We start from the raw sequence: 14445 nt of genomic DNA, 5'->3' as shown, positions 1-14445 counted from the left end.
ATGAGGCTCCTTTCCATTTTCGATTTTGCAAAATGGTACTGGTGAAATATGTCTTTAGCTCACCCATCCTTTCCCCTCCCCCAGTCACCCATGTCCTTTCCCCTAGCATTGTTAACGCCCCGGCATCACCTTCCACCTCCCCAATGTCACCTACCAGCCAGAACCCTTTTCCTTGTGGGATGTCCAGGTGAACATGCACGTTCCAGACTTTCCTGAGAATCCCATCCCCAAACACATTGACCCCCCGACCTCCTCTTTCCCACCCCCAGGGTCCATGTCTGCCTCCGAGTCCCCACCACCGCCCTTGCTGCCCCTTCTAACCCTACCGTAGCATCCTTATCCTCCTACCCTACTGACTCACTCTGCCCCGTCTTGTACTCACCATTCCTTCCTATCATGCCCAGCCTCACTTCCCTTCCCAGAAGGCAGTCATTGGCTTCACAGACCCCTTCCTTGCACGTTCCCCTGCCTTACTCCTTGCTCCAGGCTCCTTCCACCACCCCCCAGCCCCCACCCCCCACCATCCCGGACTCCATCCTCCCTCCAAAGTCCTTCCCTTACACTTTCCTCCCCCCTTACACCTACCTCCCCAGTTGCTGCATTCTCCCCCTTTACACCCGCCTCCCTCCGTTTTTGAGTGTTATTGGAGCTACACTCATCAAGGCAAGTGGAGAGCCTTCAGAAGGGGGTAGGGATGGATCATCCACTTGATACTTCTTGCTGAAGATGGTCATAAATACTTCGGCTTCATCTTTTGCACTGACATGCTGGGTTTCACCATCACCTTCTCCTGGAATTCTTTGAATGAGTGGTCCTCTGCTATAGCTCAAAAAATACTAGCCATCTATTCTTTCCGTTTCAATAAGTTCAATCATTTGGGGCTGTCATGGTTTGTTTTGACAGCTGAGCCCATGATGTATGTTTTTGCTGAATTTCAAAAAAGCTGAACTTCACTCAGCAGGGGGTATGTACACAGTTTGATTGACAGTTTCAAGAGGTTATTAAAGGAGTATCTGTCCCTGATGCGGTTATTGAATAAATGTTTGTTTAATTTTACTACTTGAGTGGATTTAACTATTTTCAATGATTCTGGCATTTCTCTTCAGTATGAATGGTTGTGTGCTTGAATGACACTTCATCAGATTTTTAGAGATTTAATTGGTTTTATGTTCATTTCAAAGACTTCCCATTGTTATTACATGCCTCCTGAGATCTGTGTCTAGTGAATATTGGGTGAGTGGCAATGGAGGATACATGGGGAGATAGAGGGGGCATGGGGGTACAAGGGGCCATAGAGAAGGCAGTGGGTCAGGCCAGATTTTGGGTGAGCAGCCTCACCGCATGTTGAGCCAGGGTGCAGAGTGGGGTGTGTGAGTGAGGAGTGAATGTGTGTGTGTGTGAGTCAGAAAGGGTGAGTGTATGTGTGTATGTGAGTGCGAGAGTGAGAAAAGGTGAGAGTGTGTGTGAGAGAAAGGGTGGGTGTGTGTGTGAGAAAGAGGGAGGGAGGAGGGTGAGTGTATGTGAGTGTGAGAGAGTGAGTGAGTGAGTGTGTGCACGCAAGAGAGAGAGGGTGAGTGTGCGTTTGAGTGAGAAAGGATGAGTGTATGTATGTGAGAGAGAGAGAGGGTCTGTTTGTTTGTGTGTGTGTGTGTTTGAGTGAGAGAGAGCGAGAGGTGAGTGTGTGTGTGAGAAAGAGAGGGGGTTGTGTGTGCGTGTTAGAGAGGGGTAGGAGTGTATATGTCTGGCTCGCTCCAATCTCAGAGTTCTTATTCACCCTCACCCCCAAAACACCAACAGGCACTGTCACCCACTCTCACACCCCCTTCTACATTCGAATGGTCGTCTTTATTTATTATTCATTTTTTTAATAATCAATTTTTTGACTTTTTTTGTGCTCAGTAAATTGTTGTTTTCATACTTCAGTTTTTTTTCTGAAACTCATGTTTAATGTTGTGCCAAACCTTACCTTTCCAAAATTCACTCATCGCCACCTCCACGAAAATGAGAAAAATTGAAGTGTGGCTCCCCCCACGCAAAAAGGTTGGTCAGGCCTGTTTTAAAATGTCTCCTTTAACATAAGATACAACTGGGAATTCCAGAATCATCCCAGAAACCTAGTGAAATCAAGTGACAGTTTTCACACATTTCCACAGTGACTCACAGTAAACGGACAGCTTCTTTGTGAGACGCACAGGCAGAGAGAGACAAGACAGGTACTGCTGTAGAGCAGCAGAATGGTGAGAGTCAAATCTGGAAGACTCAGGGTGAGTGGAATGACTTTCGAAGGTCACGAGAAGTTTCGAGCTATCACAGCAGGGAGATGTGAACCTGCTGGAGAGCCAGCAGTAACACTGGACTTGACTTGTTCTTGTGCTACACATCTGCCAGAAATGCGATGCACAGCAAAAAAGGCTGAAAGATGTATTTCAATTGAGTTGGTTAATGCGAGCGCACCTTTTCTTTAGTTTGATGTACTAGTTGCCCATTAAGTAATGTTTGATTTATGTTGATTTTTGTTTGTTTGTTACTGTTAAAGTCTTGAAATGTGAAATCTTGTCCTTTGGTTATTACTGTTAGTTGCTTGGGAAATTCATCTCTTATTAAAAGTTATCAACTGGGATCGTAACACTGTAGAAAGGAAATTCTGAGCATAATTACAAATCAATGGTAAAGTTGTAGCAGTTTGTGCTCTGGGCACGTACTAGGAACTGGGATTAACTGGAGTGAGATAATCCAAACTCACTTTATTTAGGGTCAGTCAGCAGAGAGAGGAGATTTTCATCAGTTGGTATGATGTGCTCCAGTCACAAAAAAGAAAGTCCAATGTCAAATCTAGGTCTACCACCCAATCCCTTTCACTGCATTGCACATTAATTACATGTTCTGAATTCTATTTCAATTGCACACTAAAATATGAATTAATTCCAGAAAAATGCATACACCTCAACTGCTTCCCTCAAATAGAAATCGGATAAAACAGATCGGATAAAAATAATTGGATAAAGTTGCAGCCATATTATCTGCACCCTTACCTGAAAAATATTGGAGAGGTCACGAAGGTTAAAAATGTAGTGGAATTTAATGGCTGTTGGCAAGAACATGTGGGTCATTTTTTGTTGAAGCCAGATGGCTGCTTGGACCACAGCAGGAGTGGTCTTTACTACTGATGCTGCAAAATTTAAATGTTGAAAATGAAAACTTAGAATTTTGCTGTAGATCATCTCCATGGAGTCTGCTGAAGGAAAATTCACCGCAAACACTGTAAAATGTCTCTGGAAGAGGGAAAAATAAAAACAAAATCAATTCTATAAAAAACCAAAAAGGTGCCCCATGAATTATGGGATTCAACTGTCTACTATAACTGAGGCCTCACATCAGTCATAAGTCCATCAAGAATGACAAAAAGCTTGAAAACTTATACAAACAAATAACAATGCTGGAGACTCTGGGCCCCCAATAACCACAGGCCTTTCTGCACACTCTCACACTAAGCCGTATGCAAGCCTTGCTTGGGATAGAGCCTCTGTTACAAAGCAGAGGAAGCACAAACTGGAAAAGACATTCCCTTTGGAATTCCTGTCATTCCAGCCTGAGATCTGCAGACAAGTGATACTGGATCCCATCTGGTGGTTCATGCTGCATGTCCAAAGATGGAAGCGAGCGGTGAAAATAAATCAGACCCTTAAAACAAAGGTGCTTTAAAGCTCCTTCAATCTCTCTGAAGCTGGATGGTGGGTAGCCCTCTGCTACTATTTCCCTCCCAACACCCTACTATGACAAGCTCTTGAAACATGGCCCTCGTGGCATGGGTGCACACTGAGAATATGAAAATGAGGGAATCCCCCTGGGCTATGGCAGGGTCGACGGTGAGTGTTCCCATAGGGTTGATCCCAGAACTGGATGAAAAAGCTCAGTACTGTTGTCTCCGAAAATTCATCTCCAGGCTTCAAATACAGACATAGGGCAGGATTTTCCCCTAGTCGGGGGCGAAGCTGAATTGCGGACGCGCACAGGCACGCCTCCACGGGGGCGCGGCACCATTTTACGTGGGTAGGCCAATGCGCTCCCTGTGCGGGCGGTGTGGGGGGGGGGGTGGAGTCCCTAAACCTGAGAGTGCGCTCTTTTGCGCATGTGCACTAAAGAGCACACTCATCTCCCTGAGGCTAAGTGCTGCTTCAGGGAGATCAGCTGTTCTGTCAAAAATATTAAAAATAGAAAAAAAAATTCCTGACATGTCCCCTCATGTGACACTGTCACATGAGTTGGGACATGTCCATAATTTAAAAAAAAAACTTTAATAAAATTTTTAAAAACCTACTTGAAACCTCATCCCGCCCGTGGATGAGGTTTCGTGCTTTTTCTAATGCCCGCCAGGGCTCCTGGCCTGCCCGCCAACCATAAGGTTGGATGGGTAGGTCCATTAATTAGCTTAATGACTCTGTCAATGGTCTCAATTGGCCATTGACAGGTCGGCGGGCAGACAGCTGATTTTGCTGCGCCCCCGCCTTCCTGAAAATTTAAATGGGGCAAGGTAATGTTGGGAGTTCCACCCAACGTCATCGCGCGTCATTTTACACGTCGGTAAGCGGGCCCCTCCCCCCACACGCCGACGGGAAAATCCTGCCCATAGGTCTTAGAGTGTGTTACTTCCAATATTCAAACATACAAAATACAATTCTATACAAGTAACTTAAGAATTTGCAAGCCTGGCATAGAGCTTTGCTTCTACACTATGAAATAATCCATATACCTCACTTACAATTATCCACCTATTCATTTTGATGGCTATAAAGTTATGTTGGACCTAAGTGCCTGAATTCTTGTAAAGCTGTTTCATAAAGGATATTTAACAGTAATGCTCTAACCTTTTCCTCTATTTGTTTAATGCCTTATAAAGTTTATTTGCCAACCTTAGTTGTTGAGTTACTAAAAAATCAAGACATCAAACAAAAAGATTTTGAAACAAAATTGAATTAATTTGACTGGCTGCCCTCTACTCCTTGTTAGCTGCTGTTGACTGACAATTTTTGATTGGAAGCTATTTTGAATTCGCTTTCGTCAATGTTTGCAATATTTTCATTGGCACGCTTAATTCCTATCCAGTTGTAAATTTTTGCTCAATTACAATTCTGGTTTTAAAAAATTTCAATTGCAAGACTGACAAAGAAATCTGCAGGGGTGACACAAGTCACGTAATGGACAGATAGGAAATGTACAATCATATAAATTTTGCATTAAAATAGATGTTTCACTGAAATAGGAGTAAAGCTGCTTCAGGTCTGTATTTTCATAAAGACGAAGAGCCTCTCCATCGTTACAAAAATGGCTGCAGAGGCCTGAATCCGGAAGTCCCACCCCAAGCACAGCACCCACTATGTTCATGGGGGGGTGGGGTAATTCGGGTGGGTTCTAAGTTGCACATCCGTGGTTCACAGAAACAACTGCACATGTTAAAGTGTAACTGCCTCAGTCAGACCTGATTTTCAATACTGGGATGTCCAAAACACAGCTTGTGCACTTTAGACATGGTAGGAGAATGTCTAAAGCTGCAGAGTTCTTTGGAGAGGTAGAGTACCTCTTGAAGAGGTAAGGTACCCATTTGGATATGGTCCTGGGATTTCTTTGGGAGAGGTCAAGTGCACTTTGAGAGAGGTAAGCTGCCCTTTGGGTTTGTTAAAATTAGACAGGAATGTGTATAAAAAGCGCATACTCATTTGAACTGTCAAGCTCATTAGAACTATTAAACCCAGTGGAACTGTCAAGAGGGCTATTAGGAGGAACTTTTCAAGAAAGCTATCAAAAGGAGCTGTCAAAAGGAACTGTCAAGAAATTGGTCAAAGGGAGCCATCAAAAGGAACCATCAAAGGGAGCCATAAGGATTTAAATCTCCTGCCCTTTAAATATTTGAAAACAAAGCTGTCTATGTTGTTAAAAAAAAATCAGTGCTTGCTTTTTCACTCTGTCTGCTGACATAAGCCTGTGGGTTATCATTACAGGATTAGTGCTGCTGACGGATTCCACAACCTTTCATTATCACAGTGGGGTGCCTGTCAGTTCATGGTTTGATTGACAGCTCCAAGTGGTCCCTCAAAGCTCCCTTTGACGAATCCAAGCGGTTATAAACTCTTTGATGAAGGGCAATGAATTGCAATGCTTTTTTTTCCATAAGAGATTAAACACATTTAAATGTGATGAATAGGTTTCTATCAACGAGAGTTTGTTTTTTTGAAATAGTGAATTCATCAATAGACACTTAACTTTGTTTAATTTCAGCATGGGTCTGAAGGTCTGCCCATGGTTGACAATGGGTGAGTTGGCATGGTAGGTGTAAGGGCAAAGGGAGGTGGGTGGATGGTATCGGTTTGCATAAGTTGGCACTAAGTTGACATAGGGACTATGAAGGGCCATGGGGGTGAGTGGAGGGGCATAGGTTGGCATGGAGTGGATGAGTGGCCATATGGAGGGGGAGGGGTATGAAATGGCATGGGGTGGCATGGATAGGGTAAGAGGAGTGTGTTGGGGGGGGGGGGGTGAAGAGTAAAGGCTGCTGCTTTTTATTTTATTGTTTGTCTTCATTGTTTCGACAAAGTACAGGTGCACTGAGGCTGACCACCTGCCCAGCCCGCCTCCACAACTGGCTGCCACTAAACTCTTTCCAGGGTCGCCCGACATGACTCCCATTTTCAACTGCCCCCACCACTGCACACCAACACCACCCCCACAACCCCGGACCAAAAATCCAACCTTCAGGAGCAATTTTTCCTGATTCGAGTTTACAGAACCAGGAATCGTCCTGACTCTCACAACCCAGTAGCGAAAATTCAGGCCTCAGTCTTTTCAGATACATGTGTTGAGCAAACTATACTATATGTGGTTCAAACAAACCAATGTAAAACCATTTATTTACTAGTTCAGATAATTAACACATTTCAGTTGTTGGCAGAACTTCGGACTAGAGAGTTGGGGGGGGACTCACAATCCTGGAACTGTTATCACTCATACCAAAATGAAGGGCTAAAATATGTATATTGACATAAAAATCTGCCTTTTTTGACAACCATTTATAGCTAGATCATGGTTCATCTTTACCTGAAGCCGAGGATTGATAGTGAAGCTTCCTGCAGTTGGATTCAGGCAGCTGATATACTGGCAATTGTGGATTTCCTTCAGGGTCAACTTTTGCCGATCATACCTGATCATTGTTAAATATGAAGAATTCAGAATAGAATCAAGAACCTGAACAAATGCATCCAAATTGAAGAAAAAGTTACTAGAATTATCGTCAGGTTAAACTGCTCTTCGGCAGTAGCGGCAAAATGACAACTAATCAGCAGCCCACTCTGCACCTCTCACAAATTTATTTTACATAATAGAAGTGTGCTATCACTGAATTCCAATTTCACCACACCTCACATTTATCACGAACCCCTGTTACATTTCATGACAACTGAGTCAGCTGCATAGGATTTATTATTATACAATACTGCTGTTCTTATCTTAGGAAACATGGAAAATAAAATCACATTCTGAACACATTCATATACTGTGCTTTGGTAAGTAATTGCTGTGTTACAACAGGTTCTTTAGTTTAAAAAATGCTGCTAGGATTAGAGTCTAAAGCTATCAATCCAACACTAGTGATTTATTGTTTCAACTATATACAATGAATGCATATTTACATAAATTTAATAAATGCTAAGACTGCTTATATGTGAAGTACTGTATTTTTTGCTTATTTATGTTTCTGCTGTTTGCTGGAATTGTATTCACTTTCATATATAAAAAGTGCATTGATATGCAAGTAAAATATATGCAAGTGTCCAAAGTCCATTCTTATGCATGTGAACAGCTGACACAAAGATCTGAGGTGCGAACACCACTATAATTATACTGCCAAGGTAATTCAACAATTATGACTTACATTAAGACATGGCTTACTACTGCACTTTCTTTTCTTCTTTCTGATTAAGGGACATGAAAGAACCTCCCTACCTCTACTAAAAATAAACAGCAGTTTTCTGTTGCTTACACGCTCAACCATACCAGTGCCTTTAATGTTCAATCTGTTAATAAAATGAACGTTCTGAGAAATGAGGAATCTTTTAAATTTGCAAAATATAGTTGGTATTCTAACCTCTAACAGTTTCAAATGACGTTCTGTGTATTTTATAACAAATGACATGCAAGGGCAAATTCAGAAGGCAGTTCTTCGATTTGAGAGAACCACTGTACATATTTTTAAAATTTCATTGTCATCTTGGAATAAACAAATAAAAAAAAAACAATCTTCAAAATAAACAAAACGAGAAAAAACACGTCACAGTTTGCAGGAACATAGCCAATTTTCCCCCATAAAGGTAAAGGAAAACCATTACAGGGCAAAATACACTTCTAACACGAAAAAGCTCATCATCTAACACATTGTCCCTCTAACGACTTTGACATTCTTACCAATGCTGCTACGGTCATTGCTTATCTGAAGTTTCTTCCCTTGTTCCATCTGGTCACCAAACATGCCATTTTACGCACTCCTCATTCTCTCTGCATTGTCATTGTATTGAAATCATAACATAGCCTAGAGTCTCCTATTCCAACCCATTCTATTTCAGGACAAAACAATAGGAATCCTTCCGTCCTCTTTCTCAGTCATTCAAAACATAGGGCAGAATTTTCTGCCTGTCAGGCGGGCGGGCCCGACCCAATCTCCGGTGGCCGGGGAGCTGATCCCTGCCGGAGAAGCGGGCCCCACCGCCATTTTACGTGGGCGGGCCAATTAAGGCTCGCCCAGTGTGTCGTCCGGCGGGAAGCGCACATCTCCCTGAGGCTAAGTGCTGCCTCAGGGAGATCGCTGATACTTTTAAAAAGATTAAAAATAGAAATTTTAAAAAATCCTTAACATGTCCCCCTCATGTGATAATGTCACATGAGATGGGACATGTTCATAAATTACAGTAAAACTTTATTAAACTGTTTAAAACCCTGCATGAAACCTCATCCCGCCGGTGGATGAGGTTTCATGTTTTTTCTAATTCCTGCCGGGGCTCCTGGCCTGCCCGCCAACCTTAAGGTTGGGCGGGCAGGTCCTTTAATTGTTTAAATGATCTTGTCAATGGCCGCAAGTGGCCATTGACAGGTCGGCGGGCCCGCAGCTGATTTTTGCTGTGCCTCCACCTTCCTGAAAATTTAAATGGGGCGGGATGACATCGGGGGTTCCCCCAACGTCATCCCGCGTCATTTTATGCGTCGGCGAGCGGGCTCGTCGATGGCAAAATTCTGCCCATAAACTTGAGAACATTTGGTTATTATCTGATCTATTTAATTTTCTCTCCTAATTTTCAACCTTGGCAATGCCCTAATTGAATGTTAGTTTTTTATCTAAATAACCAAAAAACTCTCACACTTTTACTGAGACACAAAATTACTAGAATTCAGTTATGTAGCCTCAAATTTGCAATTTTTTTGTCAGAAAGGAGAAAATACTAAGACGGGTTGAAATGGTTCTGTGTGGTATCAGGAATTAAATATCGAGGATCAACATTATGCCTTCACATGACCCACATTTCTAGAAGATAAAAAACTGGTTCCATTCATACATATTCTGCTGCGACAGGCCATTCTGAATATGAGATTCTCATATTTGAAGTCAGTACTGATTGGGATTAGCACAACTTTTTATTTATTCATGCAGCACTCTCACCTCTGAAACAGAAGGCGAAGATTCAAGCCCCACTGCAAGTCTTAAAGTAAGCTGATAGTTTAGTGTATTACTGGAGGAATGCTGCTCATTACAGGTTCCATCTTTTGAATGTTAAATGGAAGTTAATCTATCTAATCAAATGAACGTACGGGATCTCATATCACTTATTCAAAGATAATTCCTGATGTCTGGCTCATTCATCAATCAACACCATTAAAACAAATAATTTTGTCAATCATCTCACTGCTGTTTGTGGAAGTTTCCTGAATACAACTTGGCTGCAGCATTTACCTGCACAACAGTGACAGCATTTCAAAACATGATTATAAGTGCTTTGTTATGTTACACAACAGGTGTGATATAAATGCAAGTCTTTTTTCTTTACTACAGATAAGAACAGGACACTTCAACAAAAAGAAGATTTTTTTCTATTTTATTTACTAAAACAACCAACTAGGAGCACTCTGCATAGAATCAAATTATACATAATGAACATCTCAACTTTGGCCTGTACACTCATCATAATCTGTCTGTGTGTAATGTTATACTTACCAGTGCTTGTAGTCAATGCTCTGGCGGATAAGTGTGTGAGGCTGAACTGTTCCATAAGTGTCTACCTCTGGCATATTCATGTCATCAATGAAATAAATTAGCTTCTTATTTCCAGGGGGTCCATAATTACGACCAGCCTTTTTCTCAAGAGACTTCTCAAGAACACCTGATTTATATTTAGGAAAATAAAAACATGTAACCGTAGTCAATAAATATGTTTTACAGATAAGAGTAAAATTTATTAATTTGTATGCTTATCGGGGAAAGTCATGTGCTGGAGACACACATTGGAAATATCCTGATTCAATCAGGGTTCTGTAGGATTTTCCATTGATAGTTTTTTGTGGGTAGAAAATATAATTTGCTGAGATTCAAGTAATTAATTACAGACAAAAACAATGACCAAAAATCCATGGGAGTGGTGGCAGTGACGGGTGCTTTTCACCACTGACCTGCTTAAAGTTCATAGGGTCGGCGGGGTGATCTTCCTGATGTAAATCCCATTAGTGGGCATCTGTATCTCTGGGATACCTACCAATTCCAAAAGGCTACAAAGTCATGGCGCCTGTCAGTTCTGAAGGATAGATCAGATATTCCACCTTCCTGCAAACTCCTCCCCGCCAAAGGAACTGAGATCAGCCCCCAGTGTACCCTTATAGTGTGGATCCGCATACAAATAATTTACAAAAAACCTTCTCTTTGAGAGCTGTATCCCACAATTCTAACGTGAGCCACCAGATGGATCCCACTTCCACTATTGGAACACTATTGCAATGTTGAACTGGGTTCCTCTAAGGGCTGGAAATGCAGGAACTCATGGTGATGCCCCCTCTCACCTGTTAAAGGGCTGGTAGAGGCTCCATCATTTACTAAGCTGCACAGGAATTTTCCAACATAGCTAGAATTGAGAATGTTTTTGAATTCAACCCAATCTAAACTCACATTACTAGCAATTTTAAAAAGAAAATCGGTATTCTGATTGGAGTTGATCTCATGAGGCTTCACTAAACATCAGTGCGAGTTGCGAAATAGTCCATGAAACACAAATAACTTACGCTGTAACATCACTGAAGAGGTGTAGTAATTGAAAGGCACTTTGGACACCATGTAGTCCTCTGACAGATTAGCAAGTCTGTCTTGCACTAGGATGGTTTTGCCAACTCCTGCATTTCCCACAAGCATAACTGGCTTCCCTTTCTCCAGCAACAAATCAACAAAGTATTGTAACTGGGTGCTCTCAGCTGTAGGGACAAGCACTGCCTGCAATGAACAAAGAGCAACTTTTGTAGTAAGATCTGATTAATAAAAGCATAACACAGAACTTCAATTATTCCAGACCAATGTCATAGATCACCCAGTTTAATAACAGAGTTAAATATCTCAATGATGTAGTAGCACTTCAGCAGAAAGTTGTCAAATAGGGTAGGTCCAGGAACACCTATTTGGACAATGCTACTGTTTGAGGCCACTTCACATCTATGCTGCAGAAGATGTGGCGAACAATGATGTAACCCATAATGGTGGCAGAGCTGCTGGTCTTCTACACATCTGCAGCGCATTCAGCTAATCTTGAACAATAATGCAAGGTCAGCTCATTTGCAGATTGGCCCAAATTTTGTGGTAGTATTGACGCTAAAATTTTCAGCATTCATCATCATCACTGCTCTGAAACTGACAGCAACTTCTGAAGCGTGCACATGTGCAGTTAAGTGCTTAAATCCAGAAGTTGCTGTCAGTGATCCTGCACTTCTTCATAAGGTGCACTGCTGAAGGCGCCTCAGTCTCCAATCAATCAGAAATCACTGAACTTGCCCTTTTATGCTATTAGCTCTGTTGCAAAAGTCCATGAAAACGTTACGCCTTGTTGAATGAAGTGTAAATGGATTAAATGTACTAAGTTCATAATTATCTCACTAGGCCTGAAAACTTAATTTTATATTTGCAGGATGCCAAATTTTACTGTTATGATAAAATAAATCAACATATTTTAAAAATATTTTTACTTCTTTGCTTACAATATTTCAGCATCTGCATGCTTTGATCACATATTGCACTCTTTGTGAAATGTAACTAAAAGTGAGATTTACACACTGGTTTTCTGCCTGTGAAAATACTTCAATATATTGGCTGCTTTTCCTGCTTGATGATACCGCTATTGGTGGACTCCTGATGATCCCCTTGACTTGGTGCCAGATACAAAGTAATATCAGGAAAAGGGAAATTAACTCCACAGAGATCGCTAGAGTTTTGTAGGCAGTTTTCTTTGGCATCTGCAGCAAGCATCGTGGCTTCGCCACTGACTACAAAACCTAGGTCATTATTATGGTGCTGGGCGCAGCTCTAAGATGTAAGTACCTACATACCCAAGGAGACCATAAAACAATGAAATTGCTAGGTCAACATGCAGCTATTTGATGCAATTACCAAGCAGATTCCACTTTGAAGAAAAGGAACCAACATGTCTGAACAGGCCAACCACTCAGCAACTGTTTTATATACTGGGGCTGATTTATGGGACAAGGACTATATTTATATAGTTTTTAAACTTTAATGTGTCAATCCCAGGCCTTGTTTGCAGATGCTCAGCACCACAGGTATTTCCTCACTTCATTATATTAAGTGTAATGGGTGCACTGCAGGTTTCAACATCTGGCAATATGCATCACCTGCATCCACTATACATTAGCACTACAATACAGAGAATCACAATTTCAACTTCTATATGAATACAAGAGTAAAATGTACCATTATATTTGACTTACTACTAGTAGATCTCCCATGGTGCTTCTCATACTGTTAGAAGTCTTATTGAACAGGAGTGTTATGCAATGTAATCTTACCAGGGTGCTGACATATCAGCACTCAGGCTGTTTCTGGGATCCAGCAATATAAGGATGGCATATCAGAGTATTTTGAGTCTCTGGGATCATTGGAAGGCAGCTCCCAAGGTTCCAGGAATACTGTGATAATGGGGAAAGGCATTAAGGGACTTTGGGGCATTGGGATGGAGCCTGTGAATACAGGGAGCTGTTATGGGTAGAGGGATCTCTGGGAATACGGTCTAGAGCTGAGAGGTGCTGGTGGGATCTGGGAGTGGGAAGGTGAAAATGTTTGGAAACCCTGAGGTTTAGAAGGACATTGAAGGGCATTGTGGAAGATTGGGGATTGTTGGATCTAGCAATATTACATTGAATAGGGTCTTTCATCCATGTGAGATCGGGAGTTGGGGCAGGGGGTGCAAGTGAATGGGATTCAAACTGCTGTTAGCCTTTTTGAACCATTGGCCTCTACCCTCCACATAAGGTGCCTTGCCAATCTCTCCATGTCAGCCAGTTGCTATCTTAATATTCTTGCCATCAAAAATTTAAATTAAATTTTGTATTTGTTAAAATTAATACACAGAAAATCATGCACGCAATTTCCTCATATGCACTCATATCATGAACCAGGATTGCACTATTAGCCAGCTTGACAACTTATACATCGCCAAAAAAGGAAAACGACTTGCAGTTACAGAGCTATTTCATGACCATCAGACATCTGAAAGCACTTTACAGCCAACGAAGGACCTTTTGTAGTATAGTCACTGTTGTAATGTAGGACACACAGCAGTCAATTTGGGTACAGCAAACTACCACCGTGAACTGTGCATGTATGAAATATGTCCTGCCCCTGTTTCCTATTCCACCCCCCCACCCTGCTGGTGAAAATTACGCCCCGTCCCCGATGAAAATTATGGGTGCTGGATACGCGAGACTTCCAAATTCGGGACTCTGGCACCAATTTGGGTAAGGCACAGAGTCCTTCCGTCTTCGCCAAAATTCAGGCCCAGGTGCCTGCAGTGCTCACGTGCATAAAGCAAATGACAAGTGCTGAGACATCAATGTGAGAGGGCAGTCATTTTATATGACACCAATTGTAAGCATTAGGGCTCTTCATATCAACACCATAGCGATTATGCACAGAAAAGAGTTGCACTCAATTATTGTTCAGGTGGTATCACAGAAATGTTATTATGCATTCTGTGATCAAGGAAGCAACTCCTGATCCTAATTTGAGAATCATTTGTAAGGCTTTGTACTCCAGGAAAACTTGCCACTCGGCCTAGGCTGTCCACTCTGTCCAACATAGTGGATTAACTGTTCATAATGGTACAGCTCAGATTTATGATCATCACTATTCTGTTTGATGCTGTA

At 41.9% G+C, this 14445-nt stretch overlaps 1 protein-coding gene across 1 annotated transcript in view; it reads right to left on the bottom strand.

The window, feature by feature from the left end:
* LOC144678871 (dynein axonemal heavy chain 11-like) overlaps nucleotides 1-14445 on the bottom strand; it is a 552140-nt gene that overhangs the window by 231465 nt on the left and 306230 nt on the right. The window contains exons 46-49 of the mRNA XM_078538870.1: nucleotides 11305-11509; nucleotides 10250-10415; nucleotides 7090-7192; nucleotides 3033-3272 (exon numbers count right to left, since the gene is read on the bottom strand). Coding sequence (XP_078394996.1) covers nucleotides 3033-3272; nucleotides 7090-7192; nucleotides 10250-10415; nucleotides 11305-11509 — 714 coding nt within the window. The remainder of the gene's footprint in view (nucleotides 1-3032; nucleotides 3273-7089; nucleotides 7193-10249; nucleotides 10416-11304; nucleotides 11510-14445) is intronic.

This window comes from Cetorhinus maximus, chromosome 3 (genome assembly GCF_964194155.1).
Source record: "Cetorhinus maximus chromosome 3, sCetMax3.hap1.1, whole genome shotgun sequence".
Taxonomy (NCBI): Eukaryota; Metazoa; Chordata; class Chondrichthyes; order Lamniformes; family Cetorhinidae; genus Cetorhinus; species Cetorhinus maximus.
This window is presented reverse-complemented; position numbering and strand designations above follow the sequence as displayed.